Source organism: Carcharhinus amblyrhynchos, chromosome 9 (assembly GCF_965287045.1).
Source record: "Carcharhinus amblyrhynchos chromosome 9, sCarAmb.v2.hapA, whole genome shotgun sequence".
Taxonomy (NCBI): Eukaryota; Metazoa; Chordata; class Chondrichthyes; order Carcharhiniformes; family Carcharhinidae; genus Carcharhinus; species Carcharhinus amblyrhynchos.
Genome location: NC_137332.1, coordinates 20,705,226 through 20,723,125, shown reverse-complemented (window position 1 = coordinate 20,723,125; position 17,900 = coordinate 20,705,226). Strand labels below are relative to the sequence as shown.

Here is a 17,900-nt window from a genome sequence, read left to right as displayed (position 1 = left end):
TCACTTTGCCAAACCTGCTGAGATTTTCCAGCATTATCTCTTCTGATTTGAGGAAGTAAGAAGCTTTTAAAAAGTGAGTGGGCCACAAATATTGCCAACGTATTTTTAACAACGTATTTATTATTTGGGAACAAATATTAAATAGATATATTTCTAAGTGCACATCTCAGAAACAGACAGTTTATCTTCAGATTATGTGCATGTCTAACTAATTTGGACGATCCCCACTCTGATCCTAAATGATTGGATTGATTCTGAAGCCCGGCAGTCCTGCTTCCCAACTAATCCAATCAGTTAACATTGTCAATTCCAATCCCGTGGGAAAAAGTAGTTAATGATTTTTGTGACTCCTGACAAACTGACATATGGGAAAACTGACTCTGTTTAATACACACTGGCTGACAATTTGGGTGAGGCACGTATCTCTGCCTACTTGCGCCCGTTTTGCTGATGGATAAAGCTCCTGGATTGTGTTAAATACATTTTCCATCCAGGATTGTCAAAAAGTTAATAAGCTTTGTCACGGAAATTGGTTTTAATGTTAATGGATTATTAATCTAGAAGACGCTCGTAAACTACTTGCAAAAATTATGTCAAAAATTTTCCCAGCTTAATGGCGTGACATCTACAATAATAGGCGGACTCTGAGGACATCAACCTTTTGAGTGTAGAATGTCACTTTCAGCTTTCAAAATATCTCTGTGTCTTCAAAATGATTTCATTTCAAGTGGATATAACAGAAGGGGAAATCGAAGTGAGATTTAATTGGCAATATTTGTGGCCCACTCACTTCTTTTCAATCCATCTTCCTCATTATCCTCTGAGCCATTTTCTTTCCACATTGTTCTTACATTTAATTCAAAGGCGAGAAGCTAGAGGCTGTAGCAAGTATGCCATTATCAGCAGTGCCATTCTATGCTATAAGGAAGTGACAATTTTGCTGGGGGATTGCTCTGCCATCAAGAGACTCCTACTGGGTACAATTTCTATTGTTCATGCAACCTGGTGTATTGTTGTAACTGTACATAGAGAACCTCTTGTCCACCCCCAGTTTTCTCATTCTAGTGTGCAATCCTCCAACTATCTTGTCTATATCAACATTATTCAGTTGCTAACCTGAATAATGGGTGTTTGTGGGCCACTTATGGATGGTACAGTGGCACAGTGGTTAGCACTGCTGCCTCACAGTGCCAGGGGCCCAGATTCCATTCCTGTCTTTGGTGACGCTCCGTGTGGAGTTTGCACATTCTCCCCGTGTCTGTGCGGGTTTCCTCCGGGTGCTCCGTTTTCTCCCACAGTCCCAAGATATGCAGGTTCAGTGGACTGGCCATGCTAAATTGTCCCTTAGTATCCAAAGGTAAGTTATTTATTAGTGTCACAAGTAATCTTACATTAACACTGCAATGAAGTTACTGTGAAAATCCCCGAGTCACCATATTCTGGTGCCTATTTGGGTACACTAAGGGAGAATTTAGCATGACCAATGCACCTAACCAGCACGTCTTTCAGATTGTGAGAGGAAACCTGAGCACCCAGAGGAAACCCACGCAGACACAGGGAGAACGTGCAAACTCCACACGGATAGTGACCCAAGCCAGGAACTGAACCCGGATCCCTGGTGCTGTGAGGCAGCAGTGCTAACCACTATGCCATTGTGCTGCCCCCAAATTTTTAGGTTAGTGGGATAAAAGTGTGGGGTTACAGGGACAGGAAGGCATTAGCCTGGGTACGATACTCTGTTGGAGAGCCGGTGCAGACTTGATGGACCAAATAGCCTCTATCTGCCCTATAGCAATTCAATGGTTAATGAATGGTAAAATCACAGTCATGCTGGACCTAGTTTCGAGAACATATATTTTCCTGAGGTGCGGGGGGATGAGAGGCTAGCTTTCCAAAGCTTGAACCTAAACTGACCTTTTCCTCTCTCTTGTCCAGGCACACTAAGATCAATTGTAAGATGCTTCCTGGCACCCTGATCATAATCAGCTCATTCATTACAAGGAAACCTGGTCCCTTCCTATTCCATGAAGCTCATAGGGTGCAGGAAGACAGTTCAATAAATAAATAGACAAGCCCTTCTTTGTGGAAAATAATCATTATTTCTGCAGTTACCTACGATTTGGCTAACCTTTGCTTCCCTTGGGTGTTGTTCTCTGACTGAACTTCACAATTTATATTGTAACTTGATCCACATCTGTTGAGGGAAAAAGCTTGAAAATCCCCTGACTGGGGCCTGAAGCAGAAATATAAGAAAGCTCAACTTAAAATAAGCCAAAACCATTTCTAAAAATCAACCATTTCATATTAAAAATTGATTTTCCTCTGGTTTTCTTCCACAGTTCAAAGATGTGGAGGTTAGGTGGATTGGCCATGCTAAATTGTCCCTTAGGGCCCCAAGATGTGTAGGGGATTAGGGGAATTAGCAAGGTTAGGGGGGATAGGGCATGGGGTGGGCCTAGTTACGGTGCTCTTTCGAAGAATTGGCGCAGGCTCGATGGGTTCAATGGCCTCCATCTGCATCATTCTATTCAATGATTCTAAAAGAAAATCAGTATTTGTTTTTATTGGCATACATGAACTTCAATGAGCCATCATTCAACAACAAATTGAAAAATCAGTTTTGAACGGTGTTATTCACTGTTGTTCTCCTTCCAAAGTGAAAATGTTGATGTAAATATTTCTATCAATCTTCGTCTTGCAAGTGGAACGCAGGTAAAAGATCCAAAATGTATTCACTGGCAAGAATTTTAAAACGTGCTTGCTGCATTCTTTTCTGGCCATAAATAAACAGAAGTGTTCTTCAGGCATTTGCATTTCAGAAGTTCATCAGTTCGACATGTTTCCATGGAGATTTTAAATCGACCAATTCCTTACAGTTGCCTTCAGTGCTTTGTGCAGTGAGCTGCCATTAGATAGCACAGAGTTATGGTCAGGACCAGAAGAGATTAGCTTGCTTCAGATAACGAGCTAGTTAATTAATTGGCAAAGCAAAATGTTGCCAAAGAAATGAGGAGGACACAGCAAAATCTTGTTCTTTATTCCATAATCCTTGGACATGCAAGGTTATTTTAGTTTTGAGAGTGGCATGGTCCTAAGCAAAGCCATTATTGAGACCCCTTCGAAGTAACTTAGCAACATTGACAATCCCTGGTGGTGACTAAAGGGACAGTTTCAACTAGACTCACCCAATGGGTGACACAGTGGTTGCGGTTTCCTGCCACAGTCCGAAAGACATGCTGGTTAGGTGCATTGGCCGTGCTAAATTCTCTCTCAGTGTATTCAAACAGGCACCGGTGTGTGGCGACTAGGGGATTTTCACAGTAACTTCATTGCATTGTTAATGTAAGCCTACTTTTGACACTGATGAATGTATTTTTTTAAACAAAACATTGGGAGTCGGTTGGGTGGATACCATTCTTGAAGTTACCCATGTTATTTAGGTGCCCTGACAATGTTCCTCTGGATTCCATGAGGAAATCTTCCCAGAAGATACTGCCCCACCCTCCCAGCCCCTCCACACACCACATATTGGGAGGTGGGCTAGTGAGGTTTACATGAAGTCTGGGAATTAAAATATGCACAGTTGCATTCTGGAGCAGAGAATGTGTTGTTACCTGTAAAGAGTTGACATCAGAAACATCTGATATTAATGTAACTGCTAATGTAACAATGATGAAATATCACATGATTATGGAACTGTGATCAGATGGGTAGTTAAAGTATGACTTTGTGTGAAGTACTGAGATGTGGATCGATCTGTAAATGGAACCACAATGGTTCTTACAAATAACAATCTATGGTTGCATTCACAGTATAACAGGCAAACCTTAAAGAAACCACACTGGACCCCCAATTGTAAGACAACTGACAGTAGACAGAGCAGAGAAAACCCAGAAAAACTCCAAGTGAAGACGACAGACCTGACCGATCTACAAATCCTTTGAAACAGGATAAGAAGAAAATAAAGATTGATGACCCACCTGACAGCAGAGCATCATAGGCACAGGGGATGCAGGCTGATGCACAGGGCTAGAATCCAGACTGCAATGAAAGCAGATCATAACATGGAAGGCAAGCCGCTGAAGCCAAAAGAGATCCCAAGCTTAGGACAAGCATGGAGTCTATATTGCCACCCTCAGAAACTTCCCAAAGCACTGATGGCAGCCTTAGCACCGGGACAATTGGAAGGAGAGGTTTTTCATACTCAGAATAACTTCACGTTTGTATGAGAATGAACAAAAATAATGTGGTCAGTACCTTATTCTATGCAATAGGAGCTATTGAAGATAATGTAACAGCAGGCCAGGGAGTTGACGAGGCTTCAAGCTCACACAATGACATCTTCAGGCATAATTCAGTATCCAAAAAGATGTCATCATCAAATATGCAAATTCATAAATTTGCTGTACCAGCTAGGAGAAAATTGCAACCACAGGATTCTCAGACATGAGTTTTCACGTGATTGTATAATAGTTGTGATCTGAGATAAAACCCTAACAAATCTCTTGCAAATGGGAGAAGATTAACTTTCAAAAAGCATAACAGAAAACACAACAGAATGAGATTAGAAAGCAAAAGAAAACAATTGCTCAGGGCAGGTGATGTTCCTAGGAAAGGATTAGTGAAGCCTTTGAATATATCGGATAAAAAAGAGAAAGTACAAGGTTATAGCAAAAGCCCATGAAATCAAGCAACATTCACCAGATGTGGAAAAGAGATTATAAGATATTAGGCAAACATAACAGTATGATGGTGAATGCGTCCAAAAGAAGTGTGTTACCAGAATATATGGCCAGGCAATATCCAGTACTCCACCAATACACCAAACAGAGAAAACATCCCAAAAAAATTATAGTATCTTAGTTTTTATTAACAGATTAGTGATCCCTGAAAGACAGCAGCTTGATGTCCTCCAAAAAAATCCATCAATGTCACTTGGGAATATAAAATGCTGAGCAAGGGCAGTCAGCTTAGTGCCCCAGGGGCAGTGTCCGGGTGCCCAGGCAGTGTGATGGGGCAATACTGAAGGTAGTGCCGGACTGAGTGGGGTAGTTCTTACTTGGGTGGGTGTTCCATGGTGGCTGGGGACTCTGAGGTGGAGGTAGGGGAGTTCCAAGGTGGGGGTTCCGAGGTTGAGCAGGCTGTGTTCCGTGGAGGCCCATTATTATAATATTTTGGAACAAGCCCCTCTTAAGCTTTTATTTAAGTTTCGACAGAGGAAGCTGCTCTTGGCACTAGCGCCTTCCACCCTGTTTTTCACACCCACTGCAACACTCTGCAAAAAAATCCAGAATACTTCACCATTAATGTCAAAGCCAAAAAGACTGTTGGTGTAACACCAATACGTAACACCAATATTTGGTGTTACACAGCTCAGATAGCATGGATTTTGGTTTTAGTTTGCTGTTCACCTGGGGACTTTTGATTTGATTTATCACACACAATGGGATACAGTGAAAAATATTGGGCGGGATTTTACGACCTCACTCGGTAAGGCTTGTAAAATCCCACCCGAGGCCAATGCAGAATTTCATTCTGCAAGGCAGTGAAATTCCGGCTATTGTTTCTTGCACGCTATAGAGATAAAACATGCTGTTCATAGAGTACATAGGGAAGCAGGAAAGGAGATGGTGCAGAATGTAGTGTTACAGTCATAGCTAGGGTGTAGAGAAAGACAGCTTAATATATGGTAGGTCCATTCAAAAGCCTGATGTCAGCAGCGAAGAAGATGTTCTAGAGTCGGTTGGTATATGAACTCAGACTGTTGTATTATTTTCCCAACAGAAGAAGATAGAGGAGAGTGAATCTAGGATTCAGGGATCCTTGATTATGCTGGTTGCTTTTCCAAGGCAGTGGGAAGTGTAGATTGAGTCAATGGATGGATGGTTGGTTTGTGTGATAGACTGAGCTACATTCACAACCCTTTGTAGTTTCTTTTAGTCTTGGTCAGAACAGGAACCATACCAAAGCTGTGATACATCAGGAAGCTTTCTATGGTGCATCTATAAAAATTGTCGAGAGTCTTAGTGAATTTCCTTAGCTTCCTGAGAAAGTTGAAGTGCAGTGAACTGAAGTGAAAGAGATCAAGTGACTTCTGCTGAGAATATTGACCAAGACAACTTCCCTGTCTTTCCCCAGGGAAAGAAAAGCAGCTTAGACCCTTTGAGAGGGTGCACAGAAAATTGGTTTAGCACCTCACCTGGAAGAATGCCTCTGACAGCACAACAAGAGCATCCTATTTGACTTATACATCATTGTGCAGGGGGGCTTGACCTTGTGACCATCTGACTCAGAGCCAGTAGTGATAATTTGAACCAATTAGACTTCAAGCAGCCCATCTGCTGTAAATTACACTGATCAGAAGAATAAAGCAGAATAAAATGTGTGTGCATCTGTGCCCAGTGCCATCCTTGTTTTGAGATATTTTTCTTCCCCCAGCACTTCTTGTCTCCCAGCCTGGCTGTCCTCCCACAATGATCAAATTTTTCACAATGAATTAAACCTAGTCACTGCAAGCAGCTGTCTTCCACTAGCATTAGAATCTGAGCACATGCAATGTAAATATAAAGCATCTCCTTCGCTCCAAACTAAAAAGTCATCGGAAAATCAATGATAAATCAATTTAATTCTAGTAGTCCACTACTGTAGTTGGTTTGTAATATTGTACAAAGGTAATCAGCAGTGGGTGATTGTCATATGTTGTCCAGATTGGGCAGAGTGTCCATTGCACTAAATCCACAGTTGTTGGCGAGAAGCCGAATTGATATTTGTGACTGGAGCTCATTTGAATACAGGAGATAAACTACGGGCAGTAATCAAGCTGCTTACATGTAGTTTGCCATTTGAGTGGGCTGACATTCTAATCAGGGAAAGAGAGAGGGAAATACTGATTATCGGCCTACAGCAGTGCCTTGAAGAGAGGACTGGAAACATTTTGGGAAGGGCGCGATCAGTAGAACAGCTTGTGTCAGCATTAAGGGGAAGAATATTGCAACATAGGAAATAGGAACAGAAGTGGGCCATTTTGGCCCCATGAGTCTGCTCCACCATTCAACTAGATCTTGGCTGGTCCTCTACCTCAAAGCGATCTTCTTGCACAATCTCCATATCCCGTACAGTAAGTAGTCTCACAACACCAGGTTAAAGTCCTGTTTGGTAGCACGAGCTTTCGGAGTGCTGCTCCTTCATCAGGTGAGTGCTGAGGCAGCTGAAGAAGGTTGGGCCTGGGACATGACCTTGAGGAACCTTGCAGTAATGCCCTGTGTCTGAATTGTTGTCTTCCAACAAGCACAACAATCTTCCTTTGTGTTTTGTTTGACTCCAACCAAGGGAGAGTTTTCCCCCTCATTCTCATTGACTCCAGTTTTACTAGGGCCCCTTGATTCCACTATTGGTTAAGTGCTGCCTTGATGTCAAAGGCAGTCACCAAGCCTCTTAAGTTCAGCTCCTTTGTCCACTGTGTGGAGTTTGCACATTCTCCTCATGTCTGCGTGGGTTTCCTCCAGGTGCTCCGGTTTCCTCTCACAGTCCAAAGATGTGCGGGTTAGGTTGACTGGCCATGCTAAGAAATTGCCCCTTAGTGTTCAGGGATTAGTGGGTATGATATGGGGGTAGGGCCTGGGTGGGATTGTGTTCGGTGCAGACTCGATGGGCCGAAGGGCCTCTACCTGCACTGTAGGGTTCTATGATTCTATATTTGAACCAAATCTGTAATGAACTCAGGAGCCCAGTGGTCCCCCTAGAACCCAAACTGGGCATTAGTGAGCAGATTATTGCTGTGCACTGTTGATGACATTTTCCATCACTTTGCTGGACCTCCTTATTATTGCCCTGCAGTGCATAAATTGGTTGCCTTAATTCTTACATTACACTTTACTTAGTACTTCATTGGTTCAGGAGCACTCTAGATCATCCAGAGATTGGATACAGCTCTTTCTCTTTCCTTTATGATCTTTAAGGATCAGATTAATACTTAAATAGAAATGCTAAGCATTCTGTATTTTTCATTTAAGCTGCTGGGTGAAGTTCTTGAGAACTAAACAACGTTTCAATATTGCTGATAGTTACTGTGAAAAGTTGTTTTTAGCTTCATAATTTATATTTTGACTTATTTTGTAAATCTAACAAGTTATTTTTGAAATAGTAGATTTTTCACTTTACCTCTGAACTGTAAGCTGAACTTGGCAAGAATATTGAATTTTCCATTTTTTACATGTTGAGTTTCCGTATATCTCAGGTTCTTTGTTTGGAGATGAACCCAATGATCTTTCTTAATGGACAATTTTTACATTGCTCTTTCTATGCATGTTGAGCCTTATGGATCTCAAGATCAAGAGGCCAAACTCCAAAGGGAGACAGTGGTACTACCACTGGACTGGTAATCCAGACCCAGAACAAGATCTGGGGATCTGGGTTCAAATCCCAGTGCAGATGATGAAATTTGAATTCATTTAAAAAATCTGGAATTAAAAGTCTGATTATGACCATTGTTGAAACCATCTGATTCACCAATGTCCTTTAGGGAAGGAAATCTGTCATCCTTACCTGGTCTGGCCTACATGTGACTCTAGACCCACAGTAATGTGGTTGACTCTCAAATATCTTCTGAAATGGAGGACAGCTAGGGGTGAGCCATGAATGCTGGCCTAGCCAACGATGTACCTGTCCTCTAAAATGATGAATTAAAAAAAGTATTGTGGTTCAGGTGGAACACATGTCATGGCTTCCAGACCCCAGTTGATCATCACATCATGAGAGCGGCGACGAATATTCTTAGTGCTTATTTGTCAGAGACATGGAAATTGCTCCGTAAAACTTAGCATTCTGAATCAATCCAAAAATTTCACTTAGAGTGTGAGCAGTGAAACCTCAAGCATGACTTCCCCCTTTGCATTCTTTCTCACATTAGCACTGCCACTTGGAAACTTTTATATATGTGGTGTCTGCCTTTTTAAGACAGTACAATAGAAGTAAGTCACCTGACTTGAGAGACCAAAGGGGGAACTGAGAGTGAGTGATCACACCAGAGGGTGGAGTCCTCCCGTAGGCAGAATCACTGAGCAGCAATGTAGTAAGCTTGTAAATATTGGAGCTCTGCTCTGCTCCAGGGTAGACAGAGTAAGAAGTCTCACAACACCAGGTTAGAGTCCCACCAGTTTATTTGATAATAATCCCACAAGCTTTCGGAAACGGTGTTCCTTCGTCAGGTGTGTGGAAGGTCTGTAATTCTCCTCTACTAAGTTTCTCTTATCAATAAATACCTTTTGATCCTAACAAAGTCAGAAATCTCTTGACAATGCCATAACATAGCAGAAACCTGCTGATGTTCGGTTGCAGAGTTGGCCATCGTTTGATAAACTTGTGAAGTCTCTGATCACCTGCAGTCAACAGAGTAAAAATTAACAGAGGATGGTGGAAAAACTCAGCAGGTCTGGCAGCATCTGTAAGGAGAGAAAACAGGGTTAACATTTTGAGTCCGTTTGACACTTCATCGGGGCTGAAGAGAGAGGAGATGTTTAGACATTAAACTGTAGCTGTGAAAGGTTGCAACAAAATGTAACAACTTTAAGAAGAAAAGACAGCTTGGTGTGTGTGGGAGGGAGAGGGAGAGGGTGGTTTGCATCGAGGCAATACATGTATTTTTTTGAAAAAAGGGTTTAGGAGGGATGAGAAAGCCCACAGTCTAAAGTTGTCAATGTTGAGTCTTGTAATGTGCCTAATTGGAAGATAAGGTGCTGCTCCTGCAGTTTGCATTGGGCTTCACTGGAGCATTGCAGCAGGCCAAGGACAGGCACGTGGGCATGAGAGCAAATAAATATGCTGGGTTATCTGTCATTCTCACATTTGCTTCCGTGCATATGCTGTTATTTCACAACTGAGAAAAAATAAATGCAAAGCATCCAAAGAAAGCAATTTTAAGATCAGTGGCCACAATTATTCTTCTAATAAACTCTTTCTTTTAACTTACTTAAATATTCACTCATCAGCCTGAGTTTCACCATGGCCCTCTACTTCCTAACTGTACAGACGTAAGGCATGGGAAGGAAGAAACTTAAAGGGCACAGTTTTCCAAATAAAATCTAAATGTCATCTCCGGCGAAAATGCAATGCCATTCCTGCTGGGTCAGTCAGCGTGATCCCGATAGCAATCCACCCCCACTTAGAACAAAGGACAAAGAAAATTACAGCACAGGAACAGGCCCTTCAACCTTGCACTGACCATGTTGCCTGACTTAACTAAAACCTCCTCAGCTTCTGGGGACCATATCCCCATATCTATTCCCATCTTGTCCATGTACTTGTCAAGACCCCCCCTAAAAGTCACTATTGTATCCGCTTCCACTACCTCCCCTGGCAACGAGTTCCAGGCACCCACCACTCTCTGTGTAAAAAAGGTCTGCCTTGTACATCTCTTTTAAAACTTACCCCTTGCACCTTAAACCTGTGCCCCCTAGTAATTGAGTCTTCCACCCTGGAAGAAAAGTTCTGACTATCCACTCTGTCCACGCTTCTCATAATCTTGTAGGCTTCTATTCAGAGACATTTCTTTGGAGGGGGGTTGATTTGTAATGTGAGTGAGAGGGGCAGGGCCTAAAGATACCAACAAAGTCTGCTCCTCAGGGATCAGGGCCCCCTTTTAAAGGACGCCTTAATCTCAAAATGAGGTTAAAGCCGCCCCCCCACTCAGTGTCTGGCATCAGGGTCCCCCACCTCCTCAATGACTGACACTCCTTCTTGCACTCAGTGCCATTAAACTGCTAATAGTGCAAGTTAAGGTTAAGGTTTAATTAGAGGTTTCTCGCCATACAGTTATCCATCATCTCCAGTTTAATTTCACCTATGTAACTATTACTATCGTTTTAGCTATAGTGGTCAGAGAGTTACTCAAATGGAATATCTGTTGAAGCTCATCGGACAGGTGGTGAATCTAATTATGACGTTACAACATATTTTGCATACAAAGAAGGTGCCAGTAGCTGATAGGGGCACTGATGCAAAGACACAGCAATCACGTAATGCAGAGGGCATCCAAATCCAATGTGACATTGAAGTAACACCAAAAACAGAAAATGCAGGAAAATCTCAGCAGGTCTGATCGCATCTGTGGAGAGAGAATAGAATTACCGTTTCGAGTCTGGATGATCCTTCATCAGAGCATTAGCACTGTTCTGTCTCCACGGTTTAAGTTTAAATTTATTTATTAGTGTCACAAGAAGTTTTATATTAACACTGTTTAAAGTTTATTTATTAGTATTACAAGTAGACTCACATTAACACCTCATGAAGTTACTGTGAAAATCCCCTAGTCGCCACACTCTGACGCCTGTTCAGGTACACTGAGGGAGAATTTAGCATGGCCAATGCACCTAACCAGCATGTCTTTCACACTGTGGGAGGAAACCGGAGCACCTGGAGGAAACCTTTGCAGACATGGGAGGGAACATGCAGACTCCGCGCAGACAGTGACCTAATCCAGGAATTGAACCCAGGTCCCTGGGCACTGTGAGGCAGCAGTGCTTACCACAGATGCTGCCAGACCTGCCAAGATTTTCCAACATTTTCTGTTTTTGTTTCAGATTCCAGCATCCACAATATTTCGCCTTTATTTTATTGAAAAAGCAAGCTTGAACGAACTTCAAATGAAAAATATACAAGCGTATGCAAATAAACCATTTTGTTTCAAGATTTTAGGTCAAACATATCTTGTTTTCTAATTACCTTTTGGTATCTTATCTTTCCCAGGAGTTTATGCATTTGGACTTTTTGCCACAGATATATTTGTAAATGCTGGACAAGTGGTGACAGGAAATCTAGCCCCCCATTTTCTCACAGTCTGTAAACCCAATTACACAGCACTCGGCTGTCAACATGAATCTGTGCAATTCATCAACAGTGAAGAGGCCTGCACTGGCAACGTAGACGACATCATAAAAGCCAGGAAAAGCTTTCCATCCAAAGAGGCAGCTTTAAGTGTGTACGCGGCAGTGTATCTGGCAGTAAGTAAACTTCTTGCATCGTATCATTCTACCTGCAGCCATTCCCTGCGGCGACCTTTAAAAAGACTCGTTACCCATCAGTTCAAGCAATCACCGGAAATTACTGGAGCTGGCTCCAAATGTACAGCAATGTTTTAGTCAAAAACAATTGATTCAATCACATTGTTGAGATACATCAAATAATTTTTGGATTATAATTATTACCCTGATGACTGACGGCATTTTTTTTATTGATGACATTTCCTAATTTATTAAAAACTTATGGATTCATTATGAAGAAAGAGGGGCAACATTAATGATTTTGCCATCATTACTGCTTAGTTCAATATGTATATTATCACTTTTTTCCCCATATAAAGGAAATGTAGGAAGCATTGACAGCATCATTGTAGCACTATGACTTGTGTTACAAGCAGGTGAGAAGGGAGGAGCTGGTTCCCTTCCATTCAACCTTCTTGGTTGGTGACAATAAAGGCTTATGAACATACCAGTAGGAGCAGGAGTAGTCCACTTGGCTTCACCTCACTGGCTATCTATCCACCTCTGCCTTGAAAACATTCAAAGATTTTGCTCCCACTGCCTTTTGTGGAAGTGAGTTCCGAAGAAAAGGTTTCTCTGCATCTGTCTTAAGTGGGTGAATCCTTATTTTTAAACAGTGGCTTCTAGTTCTAGGTTGTCCAGCAAGAGGAAACATAATCTCCACACACACGCACATATGCGCAAACACACACACATATATGCACACATGTGCAACACATGTATACACACACATACTCATTCACACACGCACACACATACGCACACAGATGCACACACATGCACACATGCATACCCACACATATAAACATGCACACACACTCGCACACACTCACACAAACGCACACACTCACACTCACACACGCGCACACACATGCACACACACACATGCGCACACACAAATATACACACACATGCACATGCACACAGACACACACATGCACACACATACATGAGCATGCACACACTTGCACACACATGTACACACACATACACACATGCACACATGTGCACACACACGTGCACACACATATACACAAGCACACACACGTGCATGCACACATATGCACGCACACATATGCACGCACATGCACACACACATACACAATGTATACACACACATGCATGCACACACACAGATGCACGTGCACACACAATGCCCTTTGATTGTCCTTGAGGCACAGATTTTAAGTGCAGCTGGATTAGGTTCGCTGGTTCTTTGGATGCTATCAGATGTAAAAGATATTGCAATTATTGCAAAATCTCAGTTTGCTGATTGGCCTCTCACAGAGTTGACACTCGAATTAGGTGACATTCATATTCCAAAAGAAAGAGAGAGAGAGGAATCATAGAATCATCTTAGAATCCCTACAGTGCAGAAGGAGGCTATTCGGCCCGTCAAACCTGCACCAACAACAATCCCATCCAGGATCTATCCAAGTAACCCATGTATTTACCTGCTAATCCCTCTGACACTAAGAGCCTGATTTTACTATCAAGTTGCACCCATTTTCGACACAAAACTTGGTAAACTCGGGCGTGAGGTGAGTAGAGCCTGCCTCCACATCGGTTCCCCCTTTACCAAGGCCTGAAAATGGCCACGAGCGGGATCGCGCTCGAAATAGGCACGTCAGCCATTTAAATGTATTTGCTTGCATTTAAATTGACTTAATGGGCTGCACGCCCAACTTTACTGGCAATTCCCCCTTTATCACCGTGTTCACCCACCCTGAATTGGCACGAAACAGACATGCTCCATTAAAGTCCGATTCAGGCGCTCCAGTTCGTGAGGAGGTAAGGAGAATTTAGCACTCAGCCAAATCTCCATTCATAGCAGCGGGACTGGAGAATCCCAGCCACAGGTGAGTTTGGAGATTCCTGCCCTGGAATACCCATATTTCTAACTTTCTCAAATTAGATTGCCCACAATCAATCATCTCTGTACCTCAGTTTCCCTTACAGTTCACTCCATTAAACAAAGACAAATAGACAGTTCATTTCCTTGTCACTTTCTGAAATTTTGCTAGGCACTGACTGTTGGCCAACAATCTAACAGTGATATATTGTCTATAAGGCATGTTGAAATGTGTTATATTGGCAAATAAATGTACATTTTCAATATATTGGGATGATTTGGGGGTCTCCACTAGAAGTCCATGTTTCCCTCCCATGTTGTCTGATTTTGTTCAGATTGAAGGCAGTTCTCAAGATTTAAGCAGATCTGAAAAATTGCTTGTATTTAATAAAATGTGCAATAACATTCAAAATTCTCATCAAGTTAATATTGCTTTGGAAAAAGAGGTTCGAATTGCTTCACAAATTCTGACATTGCTTTTTTTTTGAACCAAGCCTAATGAAGTAAGAATTGATTTTATTAAAATGAAGTACCTGTCATCCATCTCAATTTTCGACAAGCTCCTCTGCTTGAAGTTAATCTCCATCTAAAGTTGTTTCATTATTTCATCTGTATTGGAAAATGTGAGTTTTATTTGTGCAATATGACAGGGCTGTTTCCAAAGAGACTTTGCATTTGCTTGCAATATCACTTTGACTGTCCCTGTCACAATAACTTTCGGTTCAAAGTTGATGAAGCATTTCTGCGCGTGATACGAAGATTGCTGGAGTTGCAGATAGTGATGAAGATTGTCAGAGAATGCAGGAGGATATAGATAGACTGGAAAATTCGGCGGAGAAATGGTAGATGGAATTTAATCCAGATAAATGCGAGGTAATGCATTTTGGTAGTTCCAATCTAGATGAGATCTATGAAATAAATGGCAGACCATTAGGACCATATACACACACACACACACACACACACACACACACACACACACACACACACACACACACACACACACCCCTTCATCTGTCACAGTTTACAGTTTCTCTGCCACTTGGCTATTCACACCCTTTATTCTCTCTAAGGACAACTATTTGCAGTCTTTTCCCCTTGTTTCTGTGGTTATGACTCATCTTTCATTCCCTCCCCCTGCAGTATAAATATCTCCCACTTTCTATGCCTTTTAGCTTTGACAAAGAGTCACCTGGACTCGAAACATCAGCTCTTTTGTCTCCTTCCAGATGCTGCCAGACCGGCTGAGATTTTCCAGCATTTTCTCTTTCGGTTATATAAAAAGTTGGTTTGGCCACATTTGGAATACTGTGTCCAATTCTGGTCACCACACAACCAGAAGGATGTGGTGGCTTTGGAGGGAGTACAGAAAAGTTTACCAGGATGTTGCCTGGTACGGAAGGTATTGGCTTTGAGGAGAGATTAAATAAACTGGGATTATTCTCCCTGGAAAGATGGAGGCTGAGGGGTGACCTGATAGAAATTTATAAAATTATTATGGGCATAGATATGGTGAACAGTTGGAAGCTCTTTCCCGGGGCAGAAATGACAATCACAAGGGGGCAGAAGTTCAACTTAAGGGGGGAAAGGTTCAGTAGAGGTGTGCAGGGGTAGTTTTTTTTTACACAGAGGTGGAGGCCTGGAATGCACTGCCAAGTGAGGTGGTTGAGGATACATTAGTGACATTTAAGACTTCTCTAGATAGGCACACGAACAGGCAGGGTATAAAGGGATATAAGCAGTTGATCTAGGACAATGTGATCGGCACAGGCTTGATGGGCCAGATGGCCTGTTCCTGTGTTTTTGCTCTTTGTTCTTTGATCTGTCATATCTGTTGTTGATATTCTTACTTCAGCTGTGTTACTTCATGAATGCCACACAATAAACCCTATCTCCAGTCTTTACCTCCTGATTTATTACCGTGCATTACAATTTTACTCTTCACTATTCATGTGGATATAGTGAGATTGAAAGGTGTGCACACGAACAATGTGCATGAAATTGGCAAATACACAAATGGAAATGTGCAATGGTAAATATTAAACCAATTCGTAAGTTATACCATGTATTTTATGTCTATTAAAGTACATGAAACAAATCAACATGACACATCACTGTGCAAGAAACACTATGCAAGAACAAAGGACAAAGAAAATTACAGCGCCTTCCAAGCCTATATCGACCCCGCTGTCTGACTGAACTAAAACCCCCTACCCTTCTGGAGACCATACCCCTCTATTCCTATCCTACTCATGTATTTGTCAAGACACCCTTAAAAGTTATTATCATATTTGCTTCCACTACCTCCACTGGCAGTGTGTTCCAGGCACCGAACATCCTCTGTTTAAAAAGCTTGCCTTGTATGTCTGTTTTAAACTTTGCCCCTTGCACCTTAAACCTATGCCCCCTAGTAATTGACTCTTCCATCCTGATAAAAGGCTCCTGCCTATCCACTCTGTCCACGCCCCTCATAATCTTGTAGACATCTATCAGGTCGCCCCCTCAACCTCCACCGTTCCAGTGAGAACAAACCAAGTTTCTCCAGCCTCTCATGGTTAACGCCCTCCACACCAGGCAACATCCTGGTAAATCTTTTCTATACCCTCTCCAAAGCCTCCACATCCTTCTGGTAGTGTGGCAATCAGAATCAAACACTATATTCCAAGTGCAGCCTAACTGCATAGCTTTTAATTCACAAGGCAAAATGCAGCAGGCGCTAAAAGTGTGTGATTGAAATGAAAAGTAACAGAAGCACCCACAGATCACGCAGCATTTGTGGGGAGAGGAAAACAGAGTTAGTATTTCAGGACAGTGCTGCCTGATTTGCCAATGTTTTCTGATTTAATTACATGTAGGGTGGGTTTTGCCAGCCTTGCCTGTTGGCAGTAGGCCATGCAAAACGCCAAAGATTGGTAGGTCTGGAAAATCCCAACAATGGCCAATTATGAGTCAAATCCACCATGGAAAAACATGCAGCGGGATAGGGAGAGGGGAATCTCACCTATTTTTTGATATTGGAAAGGTGAACAGTTATTCCTCTAGTATTATTTACTTCCGATCTCAACTACAATTGCAAGGTATCCATGGTTGATTCAGTTCTCGTAACCCTGAATGGGGGAGTAAGATGGTCAACTTACAAGGAGATTTCACCTCTTGTTAAAACATTTTAAACAGAGAGTGTGATCATTGTAATGTGAAAGAGATTTAAGATTGTGATTTAATTCTCTTTGTTACCACAGATGTACGTCACATGTACTGTGAAGACCAATGGAACAAGACTTGCGAAACCTCTCCTCTGTTTGGGTCTCATGTGTTTGGCGTTTCTGACTGGAATAAACAGGGTAGCGGAATATCGAAATCACTGGTCAGATGTTGTCGCAGGATTCATCATAGGAACCGCTGTAGGAGTGTTCTTGGTGAGTGAATACTGCAATAACTTTAGATCGAATACTGAAGTTACAATGATGCTCCTCAAGAGGCAGTAATCAGTGCTCCACATCCATTATTCAAGGCTTCATCTGTTTTGTGGTGTGTTCTTCACTTTTCATTTATCGAAAATTAGAGAATAAAGAGGTTTCAATTTATTCCAACAGTATGAGGAGCAAACATTTGACCTGTTTAGAGTCTAGCTCAGCGATACAGTTATGTCTACACAAAATGAAATATTCCACAGGATTTTCCCAAAGGTAGGGGAGTCTAAAACTAGAGGGCATAGATTTGAGGTGAGAGGAGAGAGATACAAGAGCGTTCAGAAGGGCACGTTTTTCACTCAGAGAGTGGTGAGTGTCTGGAATGAGCTGCCAGAGGTAGTAGTAGAGGCGGGCACAATTTTGTCTTTTAAAAAGCATTTAGACAGTTACATGGGTAAGATGGATATAGAGGGATATGGGCTAAGTGCAGACAATTGGAACCAGCTTAGTGGTAAAAAAACTGGGCGGCATGGACAAGTTGGGCTGAAGAGCCTGTTTCCATGCTGGAAACCTCTATGACTTTAGTCTCCAAAATGTGTTTCT

General features: G+C 42.1%; 1 protein-coding gene across 2 annotated transcripts in view; it reads left to right on the top strand.

The window, feature by feature from the left end:
* LOC145348313 (phospholipid phosphatase-related protein type 5-like) overlaps positions 1-17,900 on the top strand; it is a 128,887-nt gene that overhangs the window by 58,075 nt on the left and 52,912 nt on the right. For both annotated transcript variants that reach the window (XM_080196511.1, XM_080196512.1), the window contains exons 3-4: positions 11,743-11,996; positions 17,127-17,303. In XM_080196511.1, coding sequence (XP_080052637.1) covers positions 11,743-11,996; positions 17,127-17,303 — 431 coding nt within the window. The remainder of the gene's footprint in view (positions 1-11,742; positions 11,997-17,126; positions 17,304-17,900) is intronic.